The 22539-nt window shown below is 36.4% G+C and overlaps 1 protein-coding gene across 4 annotated transcripts in view; it reads left to right on the plus strand.

The window, feature by feature from the left end:
* Window positions 1-22539, plus strand: part of Ecpas (Ecm29 proteasome adaptor and scaffold) — a 116484-nt gene that overhangs the window by 13346 nt on the left and 80599 nt on the right. For all 4 annotated transcript variants that reach the window (XM_021159335.3, XM_021159333.3, XM_021159332.3 and 1 more), the window contains 4 exons: window positions 14734-14864; window positions 18714-18830; window positions 20656-20774; window positions 22229-22378. In XM_021159335.3, the coding sequence (XP_021014994.1) occupies window positions 14734-14864; window positions 18714-18830; window positions 20656-20774; window positions 22229-22378 (517 nt within the window). The remainder of the gene's footprint in view (window positions 1-14733; window positions 14865-18713; window positions 18831-20655; window positions 20775-22228; window positions 22379-22539) is intronic.

The following is a 22539-nucleotide window of genomic DNA, read 5'->3' on the forward strand; positions in this document are numbered from 1 at the left end:
CATTTTTGTGGCTCACACAAAACCATTTATGCTCTTGAATTAATAATTAAACAAATGGCAGGCAGTATGCCTTTTTTTCTTTGCATACTCTATGAGGAGTGTTGTAACAAGCAGGTTGTCCTGAAAAGGTCTCCCTTTCCCATTCTTTTCTGTAACGATACGACTTGAAAATATATCTTTACAGTCTTTTTTCTTACATGGATATATAATAGTTGGCACTGCTGAGCTAGAAACTGATTTTGTGTGTGTGTGTGTATGTATATGTGTGTATGTATGTGTGTTATTTGTGTGTGTGAGAGAGAGAGAGACACTTTAAGGTTGTTCTTAAGGTTTTGGTACTTTCCCTTAGACCAAATACTCTTATTTTATTCTTTTGCATTTAAGATTCTTTAAAAGTTCTGTGATTAAGATTCTTTCCTTATTCTTGAAATAGAAATTATTTTAATTGTTCTGTACTTTTTAAATAAAGAAATTTATTTTTATTGAATATTTAAAAATACAAAGAAACACCAGTGATACATTTTCTTCCCCCTTTTATACACATATACACTTATAAATAAAATTTTGGTGTGTATGTACTATCTTTAAAACAAAAATGTTTCAAGTAAAAACAAAAGAATATTATGAAGAAATTATGGAGAACTATCCTGAACAGTATACCTATTGCATTTAGAAACTTTATATAAGTACAAGTGCCTTGTGCATGCCTATCTTTCTGATTTGTTTTCTTGCCATGATCTTGTTTCCAACGTAATGCTATTTATTGTTCGTGTAAATATGACTCTTGTTTTTATCACTTTTGACCCTGCTGTATTTAATCCATTCTCCTGTTGCCTGAGTTTTGGTTACTTTCAGCTTGCACTCTTACTCACCCTGTGACTATGAATGGTTGTGTGCACAGGGCCTTGTGCTTAGCTCTTCTCAGGAGATTGCTCCTCCCACCCCCAAGATCATGCTATGTAAAGTGCCATACCTATCTGCCTGTCTGCCTGCCTATCTTTTCTTTTTCTTTCTTTCCTTCTTGATTTTCTTTGGATTTAGGGACAGCATACTTGGAGCTCACTACACTGGCTTCAAATTTGAGGCAGCTCTCTGGAGTCCTATAAGTGTGAGTCACTGTACCTAGCTTAGTTCTCTAAAGTATTTCTATTCAGGTTTTTTGTAGTTAAAAACATAGGAGATATTTGTAATGTACTCCTCTTTCCATTTTTACTTTACAGAACTAATTTTAAAAAATATTTTGTTGGTATTTTATGCTTTGTGCTTGAGAGTGTTTCAATTTTTCATTTTCAGATTTTCATTTAAAGCTTAAAATACCTTAGTTTTTAATTTATGTTATTAATTTACCCAAAAGTGATTTTTATGATATTTCATTTATTTCTGGTTGTCTTCTCTAATCTCTTTCAATTTGTTGATTTGTCCCTCTTAAATACTTTTATTATATATCCTTTTTTTTTTTTTTTTTTGGTTTTTCAAGACAGGGTTTCTCTGTGTAGCTCTGGCTGTCCTGGAACTCACTCTGTAGACCAGACTCAGAAATCTGCTTGCCTCTGCCTCCCAAGTGCTGGGATTAAAGGCGTGCGCCACCATGCCGGGCTTATATATACTCTTAATGATTGTAACTTTATAATAAGTCTTACAATATAGTAGAGTCACTCACTTTTTGTGGGAATTATTGGTTATCTTTGTTTGATATTCCATATTATTTCTATTCACATTTCACCCGAATTTTATAATTATCTTTTCAATTTTCATGAATTCTTTTCTATAGAAAATATTTGAGTTTGTTATATTGTACTATCTTTATAATGCTGGGTTTATTTGTGGACATTTTTACTGCTTACCAGATAATTTTTACTCTTCTGGTACAAAAAAAGTCTGGGTGGACTTTGGTTAGGGACATGGCGTGGTGTGTGTAAAAGGCATTGAGTAGTAGTTTGTAGAGCAGAAGGCTTGAGGTTATGAAGCCAGGCAGCTAAGTTTGAGCTGGAGGTGGCCCTCTCTGCTGCCTGCTGAGCAGAGAAGAGCCTTCCTGCTGAGCTCTGGATGATGAGCACTGTGGAAAGTTAATGTCAGTGTCTTTAAACTGTGGGGACGTAGGCATCTTAATCACAGATTCAACTAACCTGTTCCATCTGATACAGAAATCTGAATATTTCTAGTCTCCTTATTCTAGTCATTAGAATTAAGTTATAGTTCAGAGTACTATTTTTTTCTATAAAGAACTTTGACATGTTTTGTAGGATTCATTTCCAGGTTTTATACCTTTTTTTTTTTTTAATTGCTGTTGAACAAAACCACAAATGTGAATATTTCCATTCTCACGTATCTCAGTTGGCTTCTTTACTCTGATCCTGTATGCAACATGAACTTCTTGTTCCACATACTCTTCTCATAGCTATAACATAAGCTATGAAATACTGGCAGTTAAAAAACCATCCTGTTTATTTACTGCATTTTCATGAGCCTCAGTTCAGGTTTTAGAAGTAATAGTGTGTCCTTTTTGTATTGTCCAGGTCTTGCACGCAATATCACATTTGTTTTAGATTTTACAGAGATATATTTTGTAAGAGTGGTAATTTCCTTCTAGGCTGGTTGCTTTCAAATCTACATTTATAAGCTCTGCTCTGTGATACTGGGCTTCTGTATTTTCCAGACTCCTCTACGGATTAGTTTCCTGTTTTAAGGCTCCCCCTTTCCTAGAGTTTAGGAAGAACCCAGGGGCTTGTTTATATTAAGCACAGACTTCATCACTGACTACCTTTAGCTTTTCATCTTTAGATTTACGACTCACCAGAAATTTATCTTCTTTCATGTTTGGTGTGATGAAGTAGGAGTTACAGTTTGTTTTCCCATAGTACAAAGCAATTGTTAGTGCAGTTCACTGAAATAACAATATTTACTTACTCATTTCATTCATAACTTTGTTTTAAAGCAGGTGACTTGTACAAGTTTACCTCTTAAGGACTTTTTGTATTTTTTTCAACTGGTCTGTTTTGTACCACATTGTACTTTTAATTATTGGAGTTTTTGGCAAGGTTTGTAATCTTGTCATATAAACTGTTTTTCCTCTTCGGCATCAATTAGTTTGATAAATACTGGCATTTTTTTTCTCTGACTTTTTCTTTTTTAATCTTCCAGGTCATCCTTTGCAAATCTTAGTCCTTTGTAGAAATGGTATAATCAGGCTTTTACTTAGTATTCTTTAAAATACTTTTGAGTTGATATTGGATAGTATTTTCTGTAGATCAGTTTGAGGATAATTGACATGTTGTTAGTATAAATTGTAACTCTTATCTGAGAGGCTTAGAAACAGATAGGATGTTTGATTTTTGTTTTTAGATTAAAAAACTTCATGTATTTATAACGTGGTAGCTTATACAACAGGCTTAATAACCTTGTATTTTGACTGTGATCCATGTTAGTTCAAGTGTAGCATCAGTAGTCTTGGAGTGTGAATTTCAGATTTTAAACTATTAGATGAAGAGATTTGTTTTATTGTGATCCATGATTATTGTATACCTTTCAGTTTTCCTCAGTTTCTTACAGCACAGTACATTTTGGTTTTCTGCTTAGATGTCTTGCATAATTTCCTCTTATTTTCTATGTATGTGTCACTAAAAAGATTTTTTTCAAGTTAGATAGATTGACACAGTCTTGCCCTACAACTCAACCTGGCCTTGAATACATGTTCTATTGCCCTAGCCTCCTGTGTGCTGCAATTGCTAGTATGTGCTATGTGCCTGGATCACAAATTCTATTTTTTAATGATTTGTTATTGGTATGTAGACAATCAACTCATTGTTATATATTGTTATTATAGTAATTTATCTGTAGATTAATTTTGATTTTCTGTGTGCTAATATAATCTTCAGATAATGAAAATATTCTTTCCAACCTAGTGTATGTTATTTATTTTGTCTTTTTTATTTATTTTTTTACACTCTATTTTTGTCTTATTTTGTATAAAATTTGCAGCAAACATTTTAGTAGAATTATTTATTTATTTATTTTTGCAGTGCTAGAGATTAAACTTGGGGCCTTGCAAGTGCTTTACCACTGACTTACATTCTTAGGTCTTGAATATAATTCTTCTTAAAAATTTTTTATTAATTATTTATTTACATTTTAAATGTTATTCCCCCTTACTGTTTTCCCCTTTGTATCCCAACCCCTGTGCTTCTGTGAGGGAGCTCACCCACCCACCAACCCACTCCCATCTCACCAACCTAGCATTCCCCTACATTGGGGCATCAAGTCCACAGGACCAAGGGCCTCCCCTCTCATTGATGCTGGCAGTTCTCTGCTATGTAAGCAGCTGGAGCCATGGGTCCCTCCATGTGTACTCTTTGGTTAGTGGTTTAGTCCCTGGGAGCTCTGGGGGTCGGGGATCTGGTTGGTTGATACTGTTCTTCCTATGGGGTTGCAAACCCCTTCAGCTCCTTCAGTCCTTTCCCTAACTTCTCCATTGGGGTCTCTGTGCTCAGTCTGATGGTTGGCTTCGAGCATCCACATCTGTATTGGTAAGGCTCTGGCAGAGCGTCTCAGGGGACAGCCATACCAGGCTTCTGTCAGCAAGCACTTGTTGGCATCCACCATAGTGTCTGGGTTTGGTGTCTGCAAATGGGATGGACCCCTAGGTGACACAGTCTCTGGATGGCCTTTCCTTCAGTTTCTGCTCCACTCTTTGTCCTGAATTTTCTTTAGACAGGAATAATTCTGTGTTATATTTTTGAGATGGGTGGGGGGCTGTATATATATATATACCCCATATAATTATATTTTTTTAAAAAAGATTTATCTTTGTTTTATGTGTGAGTGCATGCCTGCATACATGTATGCGCACCGTTGCATTCCTGATGGTCACAGAGGGCAGAAGAGGATGCTGGATCCCTGGAACTCCAGTACAGATGGTTTTGAGTTTCCATGTGGGTGATAAAGTAAACCCAGGTTCTCTGCAAGTTCAGCAAGTAGTCTTACCCACGGAGTCATCTCTGCAGCCTCTGGATGGAATTGATACGAGTGAACTGTTTCCGTGTTGTCCTCAGATGATGGAGAATGTACTTAGTATTTTAGCATTAAGTACAAGCTGTAAATTAAGAAGTAAAATCCTTATCAGATTAAGGTTCTCTTTTTAACCTTATTCAACATGGATAATTTATTCCTGTCTTATTAACCTGGGTACCTTTTAAAGATATATTGAAATATTATAGGATTTAAAAGTTTTAATCCTGCTAGTATGGTTAAATACAATGATTTTAAATGTTAAACTTTTTAAGAATTTTTGAAATAAGCCCTCCTTTAGCACATGATGTATTATTATTTTTATGTAACACTGTCTCTGCTTTGTTATTTGACATACAGTTTTTATTTGCTTTTGTGTTCAAGTAAAATACACTTTATTTACTGCTTTTTTGGGATATACATACATACGTATTGTGTTGTATGACTATAACTTTATACAGTGTATGCTGTCTGTCATTCTGGGAGGGATTACTCAGTAGGTAAAGGAACTGCCGAGTGTGACAAGCTTGGATCTGACAGTTTGATCCCTAGAGTCCACATGGTAGGAACAGAGAACCAATTCTAGCAACTTGCCTGTTGACTTCTAATAAATGTGCTCTTTTGTCTGCTGGCACATGGGAGTTCTCAGGCCTGGCTTAGTTTTCTTTTGGTGGTGGTAAATGGAGGTACTAATATCCAGTGTAGGATTCCTGTTGCCTGTGAGATTCTACAGTTAATCTTAGCTGAAAACTTTTTTGAAACTAAAAGCTTAGGTAAAATTTTTATTTATATTATTAAGAACCCTGTAACCATAGTTGCTGTTGAAGCTCTGACTTTGGCTCTAGTCACCTCTTCAAACAGTTTGCACTCACTCTGGAGTATTTTTTTTTTTTTTTCTTGGGCCATGACAGTACTTGGTGATTTTTAGGTGATCCTACCTGTGTTGCTGCTATTCTCAGAACATGAATGAAACCATTTTTTCTTGTGCTTTAAGAAAAGCTGAATTGCTAGTCTGTACACATTTAAAGCTTGTCACTGGTGGAACTAGAATCCGTGTTCAAGTTTGCTCTTAACTCTCAGCCTATTTCACAGTTCCATTGGGCCAGTCTCAGGCTCCCCTTCTATGTACAGCTACCCCCTGGGTTGCAACTTTTGACTCCAGTAAAATTTTTTGTCTGTCTCTATCTTTGCCTTTGTCTCTGTTTCTTCCTCTTTCCCTCTCCCTCTTTCCACCTCACTTTCCTTCCCTCTCTTCTCCTTCCTTCCCCCTTTCCCTCTTCTTTTTCCTTCCTTCCTCTTCCCTTTTTCTTTCTTGCCTTCCTTCTTGGATCTCATATAGTTCAGGACGGCTTTGACTTTCTGGAATGACAGGTATGTGACACTATACTTAGCTATTAGATGTGATTGTTTTATGTTAGATGATATTCTGTAATGGTTAATATTGTCAACTTGATAGCATTTAGTCAGCCACCTGGGAGACAAATCTCCGGACGTACCTATGAAGGAATTTCTAGATTAAGTTAAAGTGGGAAGAAGACAGATCCTAAGTGTGGATAGCACCATTCCATGAACTAGGGTCCTGAGCTGAGTAAAAATGAGAGAGGGCTGGAGAAATGGCTCAGTGTTTAAGAGCATATACTATTTTTGCAGAGAACTGAATTTGGATCCTAGCACCCATGATGGGTGGCTCACAACTACCAGCTCTATGGGATCTGATACCCTCTTCTGGCCTCTCTAGGCAGTCATACTATATGTGTGGGCATTTGCATGCATGCACACACAAAATTTAAAAAAATTAAAGTATTATTTTTAAAGGAGAATGTGAGCTGAGTACCAGTTTTCATTATTCTTTGTTTTCTGAATATGGATTCAATTTGACCAGCTTCATTATACTCTTTATTAACATGTCTTTCCTGTGTTGATAGATTGTGTCCCCATACTGATATCCAAAATAAACTCTTCCTTCCCAAGTTAATTTTTGTTATGTATTAAATCATAGCAATGAGGAAAAAAAAGTCCTTTCCAACTCTGTAACTATAGTAAAGTTTTTTCTATCTTTTCTTTCTTTTTGATGCTGAGGTTTGAACCTAGGTTTTTGTACATAGTATATGCTGTGCCCTATACTATACCTGCAGCCCTCTAAATCTATCCCCTCCCAGACAGCCTCCCTTCTTTTTATTCATCTCTTCCCATACATCCTCCTTTCTTTAAATGGGGTCTCACCATATTTCAGGCTGGCCTTGAACTGTTTATTCTTTTACTCTGAGTACTGAAGTTATATGCTCTATCATCCTTGGCTCAAATCTATTTTTTAAAAGATTTATTTATTTATGTATATGGGTACACTGTAGCTGTACTGATGGTTGTGAGCCTTCATGTGGTTGCTGGGAATGAGGGTTGCCCACTCTGGTCGGCCCGCTTGCTCTGGCTTAAAGATTTATTCAATATTATATCTAAGTACACTGTAGCTGTCTTCAGATGCATCAGAAGAGGGCTTCAGATCGCATTAAGGATGGTTGTGAGCCACCATGTGGTTGCTGGGATTTGAACTCAGGACCTTCAGAAGTGCAGTCAGTGTTCTTAACCACTGAGCCATCTCTCCAGCTCCCCAAATCTATTTTTTTAAAAGACTTATTTATTTATTATATGTAAGTACACTGTAGCTGTCTTCAGACACACCAGAAGAGGGCACCAGATCTCGTTACAGATGGTTGTTAGTCACCATGTAGTTGCTGGGATTTGAACTCAGGACCTTCAGAAGAGCAGTCAGTGCTCTTAACCGTGGAGCCATCTCTCCAGCCCCCCCACCCCATCTATTTTTAATCACATTTCAAAACATATTTTTCCCCCTCCTAAGCTTGGATGGTAGCTATGTGAGAGTTTCTAACAGTTAATTGAACTGTGTGTACTTGTGCTTTACATATTTTCTTTGTGTTTTATTTTACAATGAACAAATCTTAAAGACTCCAGAAAAATATTAATTTCCTACATTCTTCCATATGCTAAAGGACTATTTTGAATAGATTAAAGACTTGAATACAGAAAGCAAAATCATAAGGTATACGAAAATATAGATAAATATGTTTTAGGTGTCTCCAAGGCTACTGCTAGGTTCAGTACTTCAGAGTCTAGGAGGACTCAATGCACTGAACAGATAATCGTCCTCTCAGATTAGATTGATCACGGTGAAACCACCAAAGGGAAGAAAAGGTGTATGGAGCGAATCTGTAGGAAACCATGTGCAAGCTTCCAAGACTCCTTTGCTGGCAGTCACACAGAACAGGCTTTCAATTCCTAGTTCCTGTTCCATTGAGTTCATGAGCTGTGACATGAGTGAAATGGTATCTACTAGGGATAATCATCACTAGGAATAGTCATTAGAGATTCAGTGTCATTTTTGTCATTTGGAGCTGGTCAGATTGACCCCTTTTGCCCAACGTGTACCACAATTCTCCAGAAGTAAAGCTTGTGTTTATCATAAAGTACATTGTTTGTAAAACCAATTCAGATGTGGTGAGTCATTCTTACCTGAATGGTGAGAATGCTCTTGCCCATGTTTCCAGAAATCAGTTAGCTCTACTATGGTCTTTTTTTCTTATACATTGTAATTTTTAAAACAATAATCTTGGCATAATAAAAAGAATTGTAAGCATGAAATTAAATATAGTCATAAAGTAAAGTAATGGCAAATTGAACTGCATTGAAACAGTGAGATCTGGAAAAGAAAAAAGTCCTATAGAGGATTAGAGGGGAAACTGAAAAGTGATTTATTTACTATATGGGGGAAAAGTGGAAGTTATTTGTCAAATATGTAAAAGCTCTTATAGAGGCCAGCAAGGTTGCTTAGTGGATAAACTTGCTCGCTGTGCAAGCTTGATGATAGCAGTTTGATCCCCAGAACCTGCATAAAGGTGGAAGGCAAGAACTGGCTCCACAGAGTTATCTCTGACCTCGACACCTGCACTGTGGCACACAGCTTTCTCTCCCTGTCGTCACCTCCTCTCCCCTCTCTCCTGTCTTCTCTCCACCTCTTACTCTCTCACACACAGTAGTGATAACAAATACAATTAAACCTTCATAAGTCATCAATAAACTGAGCAATGGGTTTGCATACCTATACTCCCCAGATGTAGGAAGCTGAGGCTGGAGGGTTAGTTTCATTGTTTGCTTAAGGCATATTGTGAGTTTTGAAATGCATATCTTCTATGCTATATCTGTGTAAAATCTGAAAAATTCTGAGTTATATCACTCTAAAGGGCTAAGATGAAAATTTATGTTAATTAAAAGAGGAAAGGCAGGCCAGGTTTGGTAGCACATGCCTTTAGTCCCAGCTCTTGGAAGGCAGAGATAGGCAGATATCTGTGGCTTCAAGGCTTGCCTGGCCTGCAGAGATCCAGGATGGTCAGGGCTCTGTAGAGACTCAGACTCTAAACAAAACAAAAAGAGCCTGTCTCAAAACAGTAAAAAGAGAAAGGCAAAGTTACAAATTAATATGTTATGTTCCAGTGTTGAGATTATATAATATTAATATATGAATAAAAATAGCTGTGAAAAATATGTTCCCAGTATTTGAATTGGGGGAGATATGAGCCTTCTCGAGTGAAATGCTTGCTGTACAAGCGTAAAGACCTAATAGAGATCCTCCATCACCCACACAGAAGCCAGAGGGTGGCATGGAGTTGAAATCAAAATGCTGGACTGACTCAGCCATATCACTGGGGCTTACTGATCAGCTTGGTTCACTGAATTGGTGAGCATCAGATTCAGTGAGAGACTTTTTGTCTCAGAAAATGACCTGGAGAGTAGTGGAGGAAGATAACTGTCATTGACCTCTGACCTCCACACACACGCCCACACACATGTACACGTACATTGAATCGATTACTTTTCCTGTTGCTATAATAAAATTCATAACAAGAGCAACTTGATGAAGGAAGAAGGCACACAGGATTTGAGGCAGCTGGTCACATTGTACCTACAGTTGGGAAGTAGAAGTGAGTGGCTATATTTAACTCACTATGTCCTTTTTCAACTTGGGATCCCAGTCCATGGAATGGTACCACCTGCATTAAGGATGGAGTTTCTAACCCATGTAGCTGAATTTAGAAGCTCTTTCATTGACATGCTCAGACTTTTGTCTCTTAGGTGATTCTAGATCCTGTCAAGTAGACAATATTATCTCTTTCTCTCACATATGCACTAACTCTCTTCTCCCTCCCCTCTCCCCACATTTAACTGATTGTTTAAAGAGTAATGTCTAATTTTTTGATAAGCAAAACAGTGGGAGTTTAAGTAGAAAATGTGAGAAGATGGAGCTTTCTCTTGTCTCAAATTCTGTTTCTCATCTGTTAGCATCTACTGTGATAATTTGGAGAGTGTCACTTAGAGCTAATAGCTTATGAAAGACGACTGAGTTGTAGATCTCCTTTAAATCTTCAGAACATATGGCTCTCTCTTTCTTTCTCTTTTTGAGAAGGTCCTTTTATGATATTTGTCTATGTTTGTTGCTATAACAGAATACTTGAGACTAGATAATTTATAGTGAAAAGAAATGTCTTTCATTTTCTTGCTTTTTTTGGCCCCTCTTCTTGAGACAGAACCTCACATATGCTAGGCTGACCTTGAACTTGTTATATAACCAAGAATATCCTTGAAATTAAAATTCTACAGCTGACAGCTCCTGACCATGTTTGATATAATGTGGTACTGAGCTTTCTACCAGTGAATCCATACACACTCTCCCACCCCAGTATTTCTGTTGTTTCTGAAAGCTCCATACTGAGAGGCTTTCAAATGTTGAGTTTTTCTTTTTCTTTTTCTGTGTCATGCCTCGTGGACGAATAGAAGTGCAAGAGGGTCACAATCTTAGGAAGAAAAATACCTGTATGCCTTCCCTCATATGTGGATCCTAGGTGTGTGTGTGCACACGTGTGTGCATGTGTATGTTTAGGGATGCACTTATCATATCACAATCACATATATGGAGGTTAGAAGACAACTTACAGGAATTACCTCCTTCCACTTTGTGATCCTGAGGCTCAGCTCAGGTTGTCAGTCTTGGAAGCAGTCTTGGTACCTTTTCCCTCAGAACCTTCTCTCTGTGTGTGCCCTACCCTCTCTTTAAGCTAGATTCTTGGTATGAGTAGGGTGGCCTTGAACTTCTCAGCATCCTGACTCAGCCTTCATCATGCTAGGATTGCAGGAGTATGTTAACCACAGCCCGCTTGATTAGCGTTTACTTAGAAGTACATCATGTCTCTAAAAGATGACCGGATTAGTTGTACATTGATCCTGTCTCTGTTGAATGTGGAAGATATAATTCTGCCTGCTTGAGAAGTAGTGCCCTTGTATGATGTTTGGTGAGATTTGTATTATCATATTGCATTACAAATGAGTATATTAAAAATAACCACAATATATCTCCCTTTTTAATTTTGTCATAGATTTTTCTAGGTAAATTTGTTAAGAAAATTTAACTTTTTGTCTTGTCTGTGAACAGTTTTCTCCTGCCTAAGAGCTGTAATGCACTGAAGAGTATGCTTGTTACTTGGAGCTTTCACAGATGGAGTGGTTGAATTCACCTTTCCTAAGGAGCACGTTCTAGGACAGCCAAGGCTACACAGAGAAACTCTGTCTTGAAAAACGAAACAAATTTTTTTTTTTTTCCACAATAGCACTCAGTGTTTATTAAGTAGAATCATCTGGTCCAGTATTCCCAGAGTTTACCTGCCTACTTTTGATTTTTGTTTTATTTTCCTTTCTTCAACTAAACTTGAACTTTACTTGGGATTTTACTAGGTTTTGTTTGTTTGTTTGTTTGTTTGTTTTAGTTTTCTTTTATTTAAAAAAAATTTTATTAGGTATTTTCCTCATTTACATTTCCAATGCTATCCCAAAAGTCCCCCATACCCTCCCCCCACCCCCTACCCACCCATTCCCATCCTTTTGGTCCTGGCATTCCCCTGTACTGGGGCATATAAAATTTGCAAGTCCAATGGGCCTCTCTTTCCAGTGATGGCCGACTAGGCCATCTTTTGATACATATGCAGCTAGAGACAAGAGCTCCGGGGTACTGGTTAGTTCATAATGTTGTTGCACCTATATTTACTAGGTTTTTAAAACATTTTATTGATTCTTTGTGAGTTTCATATTGTGTACCCCCTCCTGCTCATCTCCTTGTCCCCTCATATATGCCCTTCACTCTTGCAAAACTCCCCAACCCCCCAAAATAAAGCACATATTTGTGCTCGAGCACACGCACCCCCCAACAAAACCCCAAAGCATAAAAAACGTATCTCGGTGGAAGCTGTAGTATGTCACAGTGTGTCCCACAGTATATCCCTCTGTCTACACAGCTTCACTTGTAAATAGCTTTTGCAGTGAGTCATTGGTCTGGTTCCAGATCTCTGGCTTCTGTGACACCATCAATATTGGCTCCTCATTAGGACTCCTAGTGGTTATCCAGTTTGCATTTTCTGATGTTTTACCAGCAAATAGACTTGGATGGTAGGTTGTAGAGTGAATACAAGAGGGCTGCAATGTCTCTCTTGCTACAGATCATCATGCACACAGTGTATTGGGTGAGAGTATTTTTCCAGTGTAAAGTTATTATTTCCTTCTGTTCTAAGTAGTAACTAAATCCAGGGTACCCTGAGAAGAGAAAGAGGACAGGAATGAAGCTACACCTTCTTTAGGAAGATATTATTTTGAGTTCTTCCATAAGAAACTTACCTTTCCCTTTACTTTATTGACATCAATAAAGACCTGTGCGGGTTTCTAGTTTGGCTTTTTAACCCAGCCTTATATTTTTTTATTGTGTTCTGTTAGTCCAGTATAGCAGGAGTTCTTTCAGGTTGATTTCAATACCTTTTTTATATTTTCATTTCATCTCTAGTACTATAAGATGTTTCAGGCTCCCTTTTAAAAATCTTTTTTCCTGTCCTAAGCTCTAGTATTATTTTCCCAAGAATCTCTCTCCTTTTATTACTGAATTATATTTAAAATAAGATTCATTTATATTCATTTATTATTCATGGATATAGGGCTTGTATGTTTCTACTCGGGTGTTGCTGCTTTTGTTCTTTCAGGGCTCACTCATTGATAGATCTATCTACTTTCTTTCACAGATGGAGTATTTGAGGTAAACAAAAAAGTTAATTCTTGGGGCTGGAGAGAAGGCTCAGCAGTTAAGAGCACTGTTCTTCCCAGTACCCATATGGCAGCTTACGACTGTCTGTAACTCTAGTTCTCGGGGACCTGACACCCTTACACAGACAGACATGCAGATAAAATACTAATGCACATAAAATAGTAATTCTTAGTACCTGTTATAACAGTTGACTAGTTACCAGTCCTAGTGGGTAGTCTTGAGTTTCATTTGTATGACTCCTTTTGCCTGTCTTTTGGCTAACCTTATTATTTGAAGTAAATTTCAGTAACTGTATTAGTTCATCTGAATATGTTTTCGTTTTTATCACTAAGTAATAAAGACTTTTAAAAATACATTTTAAAATTGAGGTGTAGTTGGCATGATGCACTAATCAAAATATAAAATATTTTCAGCTCATTCTTACTGATAACTTTTGCAAGTGATTTGTGTGTGTCTTTGTGTGTGTGGGTGTTGTGTGGTGTAGTGTTGCCCATGTGTATTTTTGTAGATACGCATCCTCATGCATAGGGAGCCCTGAGGAGGTTTTGAGTGCTTGCTTTATTACTGTGCACCGTGCTCACTGGAGATAAGGTTGTTCATCAGCAGGCCCCAGTGTGTGTTCACAGTTACAGGGTTATAAGTATGCATGTGACTATACCAGGGTTTTACCTGAGTTCTGGTAGTTTGAACTCAGATCTTCATCCTTGTAAGAGTTTTTACTTGTAGAGGCATCCCTAACTCGTTTTGAGACAGCTAGTTATCTTGTTAAGCAGACCAGCCTAGCCTGAAACTTAGAGCGATTCTCCTGCCTCAGCTTTTCAAATGGTGAGATTACAGTCAAGCACCACTGTGCTCAGTGTCACTCATAGTTTTTATAAGAGCCTTTGAGAAACAAATATCTCATTACAGCACCCTTTTTTTTTCTTCAGTGCTAAGGTTCAAACCTATGGCCTCATAAATGCCTAGTACCTAAAAAATTAACAGTAATTTGCAACCAGGTGTTTGGCATTCTTTCCCCTCTGTATATAGTACATTGGTCAAAGATACATGGTGGCTTGTTTAATAATTACTATCTACATTTTGTTGGACACATCCCCATAGTCTTGTCCAACATGATTCTCACTATAGCTTCCTTGTGGGATACTTGTCTCAGTCCCAACATAGTAGTGGTCAGTGATTCTGACTTTGGAGAAACTTCATCAGTTAGTCCCTGACATCTAGTCAAAGTTCCTCTGTTGTGTTCTCCTAGCCAGGTTTAGATCACTTAAAACAAAACAAAACAAAACAAAAACCAAAAACGTATATATCTTTTCTTAGGACCTATCAGGAAGACTAACTGAATTACTCTTGGTTATTCTCCTTTTTAGAGATTAAATGTCTAAAAACAGGTGTACATGATTAGCTAATAGACCCTTTGTTAATAGTACTTTCTGGTTGTGACACAATCATTTGTATATGGGGCTAGTCTGGTTTAAATTCTTGACTGATGGATCTGCAGTACAGAAAAAAGAATTAGGCTATAAAAATAGGCTTGTTTATGTTTGGTTTGCCAAGTTCTCTTGTTTTCTTTTATATTATAGATCAGCTCGAACGGGTCTTTTTACGACTTGGCCATGCTGAAACAGATGAACAGTTACAAAATATTATATCTAAGTTCCTTCCTCCTGTTCTGCTCAAACTGTCCAGCACCCAAGAAGGAGTACGGAAAAAAGTAAGCATGTTGGGAACCGTTTGGGGAAATAAATGACGAATAAGTGGATATATACATATACATATATATATATATATGTGTATGTGTGTGTGTGTGTGTGTGTGTGTGAGTTTTTTATTCTCATTGTTGAAATGTAGGCTCCTGATCCTAACTACAGCTTTCCAAATGTATCGTAAGTCTAAGAACTTAAATGCCTACCTAGTACAGCTGCTATCACTACTTGTGTGCTTGTTACCAGTGTCAGGTAATTTAATCAAGATAATTAATTACCTGGACTGATCTAAAACTGAATATGAAAGCCAGTTTAGAAAGGGTATCAGTTGACGGTGAATATATCCTTAAATAAAGCTAATAAAGGTGACCAAATAAACTTCTTGAAAACGAACTGTTCTTGTATATATGTTCCTTCAAAATACTGTTTCAAAAAGCTATATAATTATAATATCACTATTTTATTTTTAAATTATTCTATATGGAGTACTTTGCCCTCTAATTTGTAACATGGTTATTTTTTCCAGTATATTTGTGATAGACCTGGTCTTTTAGCTGGTTGCTGGGAATTGAACTCAGGACCTCTGGAAGATTAGTCAGTGCTCTTAACCGCTGAGCCATCTCTCCAGCCCCTTAATTTGAGCTGTTTTAAAAGACAAACCAGTGATTAGGTGTTTCTTCTTGTTAATTGCATTTTTCTGTTTTACTCAAATTATTTTTCTTTTTCTCATATAAGATTTTTATCTACATGACAGTGTAATAATGATTATGTGTTAAGAAAAGTGCTAAGAAGTTGTAAGTTTATACAGGGTAATATGAACTAGTTCTTTCTTGCCTACATTTTACAAGCTAAATTTAGAATGATCAATGAGCTTTTATTTTTATTTGTGTTTATATGTAGCCCTGGCTAGCCTGGAAGTCTAGACAAGGATGGCCTTGAACTCACAGATCTGTGTGCCTCAGCTCTCAATTACTGGTTTTAAAGGTGTGTGCCACCACCACCCAGCTCAATTATTGATTTTTTTTCCCCCCACTATTTAGCCTTGACTGTCCCAGAGTTCCCTCTGTAGACTCTCCTAGACACTGTAGACGTCCTAGAGTTCCCTCTGTGGTCTCAAACTCACAGAGATCTGCCTGCCTCTGCCTCCAAATGCTTGGATTAAAGGCATGCACCACCACTGCCTGGCTAGTTAATGAATTTTTAAATGATCAAATAATGAATAGGTGAGCCAAGATTTAAAATTTAAAGTAAATTTTCTTTCAGTAATTATGTTTTCAAGAATGCTCAGGATGAATAAAAGCCTGTTTATGAACTTGTCTTTGGTGTTCTGGTTAGACCTTAGAGTTACACAGTATGCAGTATTGGCTTTTATTTTTGACTTAATTATTAGTAAGAACATTGGTTTTAGTTTTGAAGTATTTGTTGCAAAAATGTCCTTATTACATGGTGGACTGAGAGCACTGTAAACTTTTTTTTGGTGTGTGTGGTGGGTGGTACTTTGGATGGCTACCACGTAGGCGTTTGTGTAAGAGAAGCAGTGTTCTGCCATTGACTTACATCTCTGATCTAAAGCGTATTCTGTGTTCTGAGAAAAACCCTTCATAAGATTAAAAAGTTATAGTCTTGTTTGTTGAATGTGGAGTTGAGCATGCCCTGAGACTATTTGCTGTTAACACTCTACAGTTATATCTTGAGAATCTGTCTTCTAGTCTTATATATTGGTAGTTATGGATTACAGCCTTCTCTGGTTGTAGTTTTCCTGTTTAATATTTTTGATGTACAAGTTTAACATTAGCGATTATAGTATGTTACATATATTTATGTATATCTTTATTAGCAAAGGGATACTGTTAAGCAAACTTGAAAACTTCTGGGAAAAAGGAAACAATAGTTAAAGCTGATAGACTTTAACATTGTGCCACTCTGATAGATCTTTTTATTCAATCCTGTAGCTTTGAAGAATTGTCATTTGAGTCCTTCAAATAGGAAAAATGATCCTGAAATTAATAGTAATAGCCACAATTATTGGTTGATGTCTCAATTTAATAATTCTGTGAGGTATAGGTGCTCTAATAATTCCTATTTTATAGATGAAAAAACTGGAACTCAAAAAAGGTAAGTTGCCTTATATCACATGACTAACAATATTCTTTATAAATCAAGACTTAATAGACAAGTAATTTCAAAATTAATCTGGTTTCTGCAAGGTACTCCTTCTGTGTAATGGCTACACATGTTAATTGTTTTTTTTTTTTTAACTATATTTACAAAAGTAAATTTAATTCATCCAAAGCCAGCCAAAGTAAATAGAGGTTAAAAATGACTCTGAAGGAAGTAGTAGAACTTTTTTGTGTGGTATTTTGATTTTTAGGCAGTGGAGTCTTGATAGGTATTTCTACTTTTATAGTATATGTTGTTCACTGTTATGCCTTATAAATTATAGAACCAGTGTAATAATAATTGTCATTTGAACAGTATTGCTAATAAAAGATACAGACAGATATTGAGCACAAATTTATAATGCAGTTTTCCTCTTTCATAACTATATAAAAGAGATCTTGGATTTATTTATTTCTTTTAGTTTTTCAGGACAGGGGTTCACTATGTCACAGCCCTGGCTATCCTGGAGCTTGCTCTATATACCAGGCTGTCCTTGAACTCGGAGATCTGCCTGTCACTGTCTCTTGAGTGCTGGAATTAAAGGCATGTGCCGGCACTGCCTGGCTAGAATGCATTTTTTAATTTAAGGAAAATGAGAGTTGCTAAGTAGAATTCCGTTATAATTAACTTGTTTGGTAAGCATTATTAGAATACAAGGAAGTTAATGCTTGACCGTATTTGATGTTAGTTTAGTTAGCAAGTCTGTAGAACAACTTGAACTCTTAAATACTACTGGGAGAACTGTAAAATATTATGTTCATTTTGGAAAGTAAGTAAAAGTATCTGTTCAAACTGGGCATGTGCATAACCTACTGACCAAACACTTTGGTCTTGGATTTATATCCAACAAAAGTAAGCGCATACATATACCAAAGGGCATATCCAAAAACATCGTATCAGCATTATATTTAGTCACTCAAAATGGTAGCTTTCACTAATGTGTGCTTTGAGGCTTCAGTGCATATTTTAGGAGTGATATATCATGGATGCAGCCCTTAATTAAAATGTTCAGTCTTTCCTTTGGGAGAGATTTAAAAAAAAATCTCATTTCTCAGTGTTCATTTTCTTCTTCTTAGTACATAATATATTGGAGTAAGACTGTGGTCATTTATCAGAAACTTGTATATTTTCCTTTCTTTCCACAGGAATTGCTGATGTGTTAATTTCTACTTTTGTTTCTTTCCCATTTTAGGGGAGGAGGGAGGTTTTATGTTTTTACTTAAATTCTCTTAGTGGTTTTAGATGATTTTTTAGGATAAAATAAACATACTTCCGTGTTTTGCTAAATTCTGTTATAATCCAGATCCTAACTTTATGAATTCTTACCACTCTGTGTTTCAGATAGATATAATTTGCCATATTCTATTAGGTCCAGTTCCTTTTCTGAAACCAATTTTCTCCTTGAAATTTATTCCCTAGAACTCAGTGTTCCTACTACATTTTCTTCCAAGTACGCCTATTTGGCCAACCAAGTATATCTAGAGACAGTAGAATCTTGTATTTTACATTGTAATAATCTTGGTATCTTGCAAAATGTAGATACTGTGTTTCTGATTCTGATACATCCCTTTCTGCATTATAAACTTTATGTTCCTTAAAAGAAAGAAGTAGCTACTTTCCACTAAAATAAGTAATATCTAAGAAATGAATTTATTTTTAAGATATGATTGGTAATTCTAGTTCTGTCTTTGTTTTAGGTAATGGAACTGCTGGTCCATCTGAATAAACGTATAAAAAGCCGCCCCAAAATACAGCTTCCAGTAGAAACACTATTGGTTCAATACCAGGACCCTGCTGCAGTTTCCTTTGTCACGGTGAGAGTTATTTTGGGATTTTTTTTGCCGGGGGCAGGGGCGGCCTTATGTCAGTCTTCTCAGTGTTTAGTTGATGCCATCAATGTATATTGGCAAACTTAAAAGTTTCATTCTTAGACCATTCCTAACTGAAACAGTTGTTTTTTTGTTTGTAAATGATATGTTATTTTTTCATGGAGTACTGATTCACAGGTAATGCTGCTTTAAAGAAGTTATAGGAACATGGTAATGAATGGCCATTTATTGGGCAAAGAAATGTTGGTGAAATGACTGTCAGGTATTTAATATAAAAAAGAATGATTTTACTTATACAGAATCTGAGCAAGTTAATATCAAAGAAATTAAGAGTAGAGTACTGATTATCAGAAGTTGGGGAAAAATTAATTGCTAGGTACTAAGTTTAGAGAGCAGGAACTTGTGATGTGCTGTGGTTGCCCAGTTAGAGTGACTGCAGGTAATGGGTACTTCATACAAACAGCGTTTAGAGGCGCCCAGTGTGCTGTAGGACTTGTTAGGTTGAGGCAGGAGTATTGCTTTAGCTCAGAAGTTCAAGAATAGCCTGAACAAATTATGGGATGCTCTTCTTGAATATGAACTCTGAAACAACAAGATAACTTACAGAAAGCTAGAAAAAAGGCTTTCAAGGTTTTGCCTTAATGAAATGATAGATATTTAAGGGTATGTTTAACCTAATAGAAGCAATATATAATGTATACATAAATTTAAATGTCACATTGGTACTCTATAATATGTATACTTTAAAAAAAAAAATTTGGTACTGGGGATTAAGTCAAGGGCCCTTTGCATGCAAGGTAAACCTTCTACTGAGCTATATCCCTACCCAATACATGTAATTGCTTTTATGTAAGTAACAGTAGTTTGATTCTTAGTATATGACACAAATCTGAAAGAGAGAAGAGTTAGCAATACTCTTTCTGATGTGTGTACTCAAAAGATATCCTTTTTTGTAGTGGAGTAAATTTGAGACTGGCAAGTATTCCTCTTCATTCCGTTTCATGAAAACAAAATTTAAAAAATGTTGATGTTATATGATGACAAATAGTGTTTTTTTTCTGGCTCTTGTAATTTTTCACAATGGGGCAAAATTTTCCAGATTGTTTTATCAGGAGTCACAGTTTTATTTGGAGGTGCTTTGTCTATTTTCTACATATTGTTTCATTATAAGACAGTATCTTTCCTTTAAGCAAATACAAATAGTGAGGTCAATAACTATGCCAAATAGAAGGAAGGCCTTATGATGCCTGTTCATTTTTGTGAAGAATCCTTCAGATTAGCAACTATCTTATTTTTACATCTGGATTTATACTCATGAGTTTACTTGAGTTGTAAATTTTGCGTGGGTTATATATAGTGATACTGATAACATCAATTTCCCTGAATTACCTGCCATCCATTGCTGAGTTGTTACTGGATTGAGGAACCACATAGTGCTGTAGTTCCTAAAGATGGTTTTAGTAATTGACCTGTGAAATGGAAGCTTGGGATTTGTTAACATGTGATCTTGGGTTAATGCAGCAAACCAGGAGATCTGCTGATAATGTGTATTATAAAGGTTTAGATAGGCTAAATGCCTTTCTTCTTCCTAGCTGTAGTAATTGACATATGACTGTTTCTGGTTAAGTTACCTTTTTTACGTAAGAAGCTGACTTTAAGAAGAAGTTGTGCTTGGGGTCTTCCCTGAGATGAGTAATTTGGATAGGCTGTAGTAAGCAGAGCGTGACTCTTGTGATGATTGTGTTGTAAGAATAACTTTCTGTAATGGAATTTCCCCTCCATACTCACTTGCTTTCTCTTACTGCATTAGAATTTTACTATAATTTATGTTAAGATGGGCTATCCTCGCCTGCCAGTGGAAAAACAATGTGAGCTGGCCCCTACGCTTCTTACTGCCATGGAAGGGAAACCTCAGCCACAGCAGGATAGGTATGGCTTCCTCGCTTACCTGTTCCCATCTGTAAGAGTCAACAACTTTTGCCTTTCAGATACAGGTCAAGTTTGGTTTTACTTGGCAAATGGAAAGGCTTGGGGTTGTTTACCTGAAGGAAGGTTGAATTTTCTATGATATTTTAGTTACTGTTTTTATTAGTGGCATTATAAAGTTCTTTATATGAACACAAAAAAATATGTAAGACTGACACTTTCCTAAATTTAACTGCTTCACGTTTTTTGTTGTCTTTTTAAAAGTGGTTTATGTGATGTTAAAAATCTATTTCATTGACTTGTTTTTCTTTCATTTCATCTGGAGAGATGGCTCTGTAGTTAAGAGTACTGTCTGCTCTTTCAGATGACCCAGGTTCATTCCTGTCAACCACATAATACAACCATTTGTTAACTCCAATTCCAGGGGATCCAGCACCCTTTTCTGGCTCTGGGCACTAAGCTATCTTTGTAGTGTATAGACTTGGCATGTAGATGAAATACCCATGTATGCATTAAATAACTAAAAAGAACATTTTTCATTAAATCATTTCTGTCTTGATGGATAAAACATTTCTCAACAATTTTTGGAAGCAATAGGGTATTATTAATATAAGCACTGGAAAAAAAAGAAAGCCTTTTATAACATTTATTTGTGGGCTTAGAGAAAATATCTTTATTTCAGATCTGTCAATTAGAAAGTTTCCAGTTCTGGCTTACTTATCAGTCAATCAGTTGTTTGATAATGGTCTTGGGGATCAAATGCAGGGCCTCAGAAGTCTTGCATAAAAGACTACAGGTGTTTACAATCAAATTAATAATTGAAGCACATTTTTATTGAAAGAACATGTTGAACTTTACTTTTATCTAAAATGTAACATGAAGTACCTTCTGGTAAAATCAAGTTTATTTTATATACACTTTTCTAGATTCTTAAAGTGATGAACCATGTTGGCTAAGAGCCAGTTATCACTTAATACTTTGAGATCTTTGTTCAAATCTGTAAGATTTGTTGTTTTTGTTTTATTTTGAGACAGAGTTTCTTTGTGTAGTTCTGTGTGTCTTGGAACTTGCTCTGTTAGCCAGCCTGGTCTCAAATTACTGAGTGCTGGGATTAAAGGCATGTACCACCACCATGCCTAGCTTAATATTTGAGTCTTTTATTTTTATTTGTCTTTTTATATCTTTTGAGACAGAGTTTCTTTGTGTAGCCCTGGGTATCCTGGGACTAACCCTGTAGACCAGGCTGGCCTTAAACTCACAGAAATCTACCTGCTTCTGCCTCCTGAGTACTAGGGACTAGGAAATCAAGGCTACTCCCTAAATTAAGACTTTGTTCCTAATTGGTATAAAAAATGAATAGCTCCTGATATAATTGCCAATTTGTATTAAGTATATCTTTTATGCGTGTATAAAATTGATTTATAAACTAGCTGCAATAAATTTAATTTTTCTTTCAGCTTAATGCATCTCCTAATACCAACTCTTTTTCACATGAAGTACCCGGCTGAATCGTCCAAATCAGCTTCTCCTTTTAATCTCGCCGAGAAACCAAAGACTGTGCAGCTGCTCTTGGACTTTATGCTAGACGTCCTTCTGATGCCTTATGGGTGAGTTAAAAATGACAGAGCCAAGCAGTGTTGTCTCCAGCGTTTACTCTGTGGAAATTGTGTGCTACTTTAAATGGCTCAGCTTATGTGTAATGCATCTCTGAGGATTTGCATCAGTACTAAATGCTAAAGTCCAGCTCTGCTAACATATTGGCTGTATA

Source organism: Mus caroli, unplaced genomic scaffold, assembly GCF_978045245.1.
Source record: "Mus caroli unplaced genomic scaffold, Mus_caroli_1 scaffold_6, whole genome shotgun sequence".
In the NCBI taxonomy this organism is placed as follows: Eukaryota; Metazoa; Chordata; class Mammalia; order Rodentia; family Muridae; genus Mus; species Mus caroli.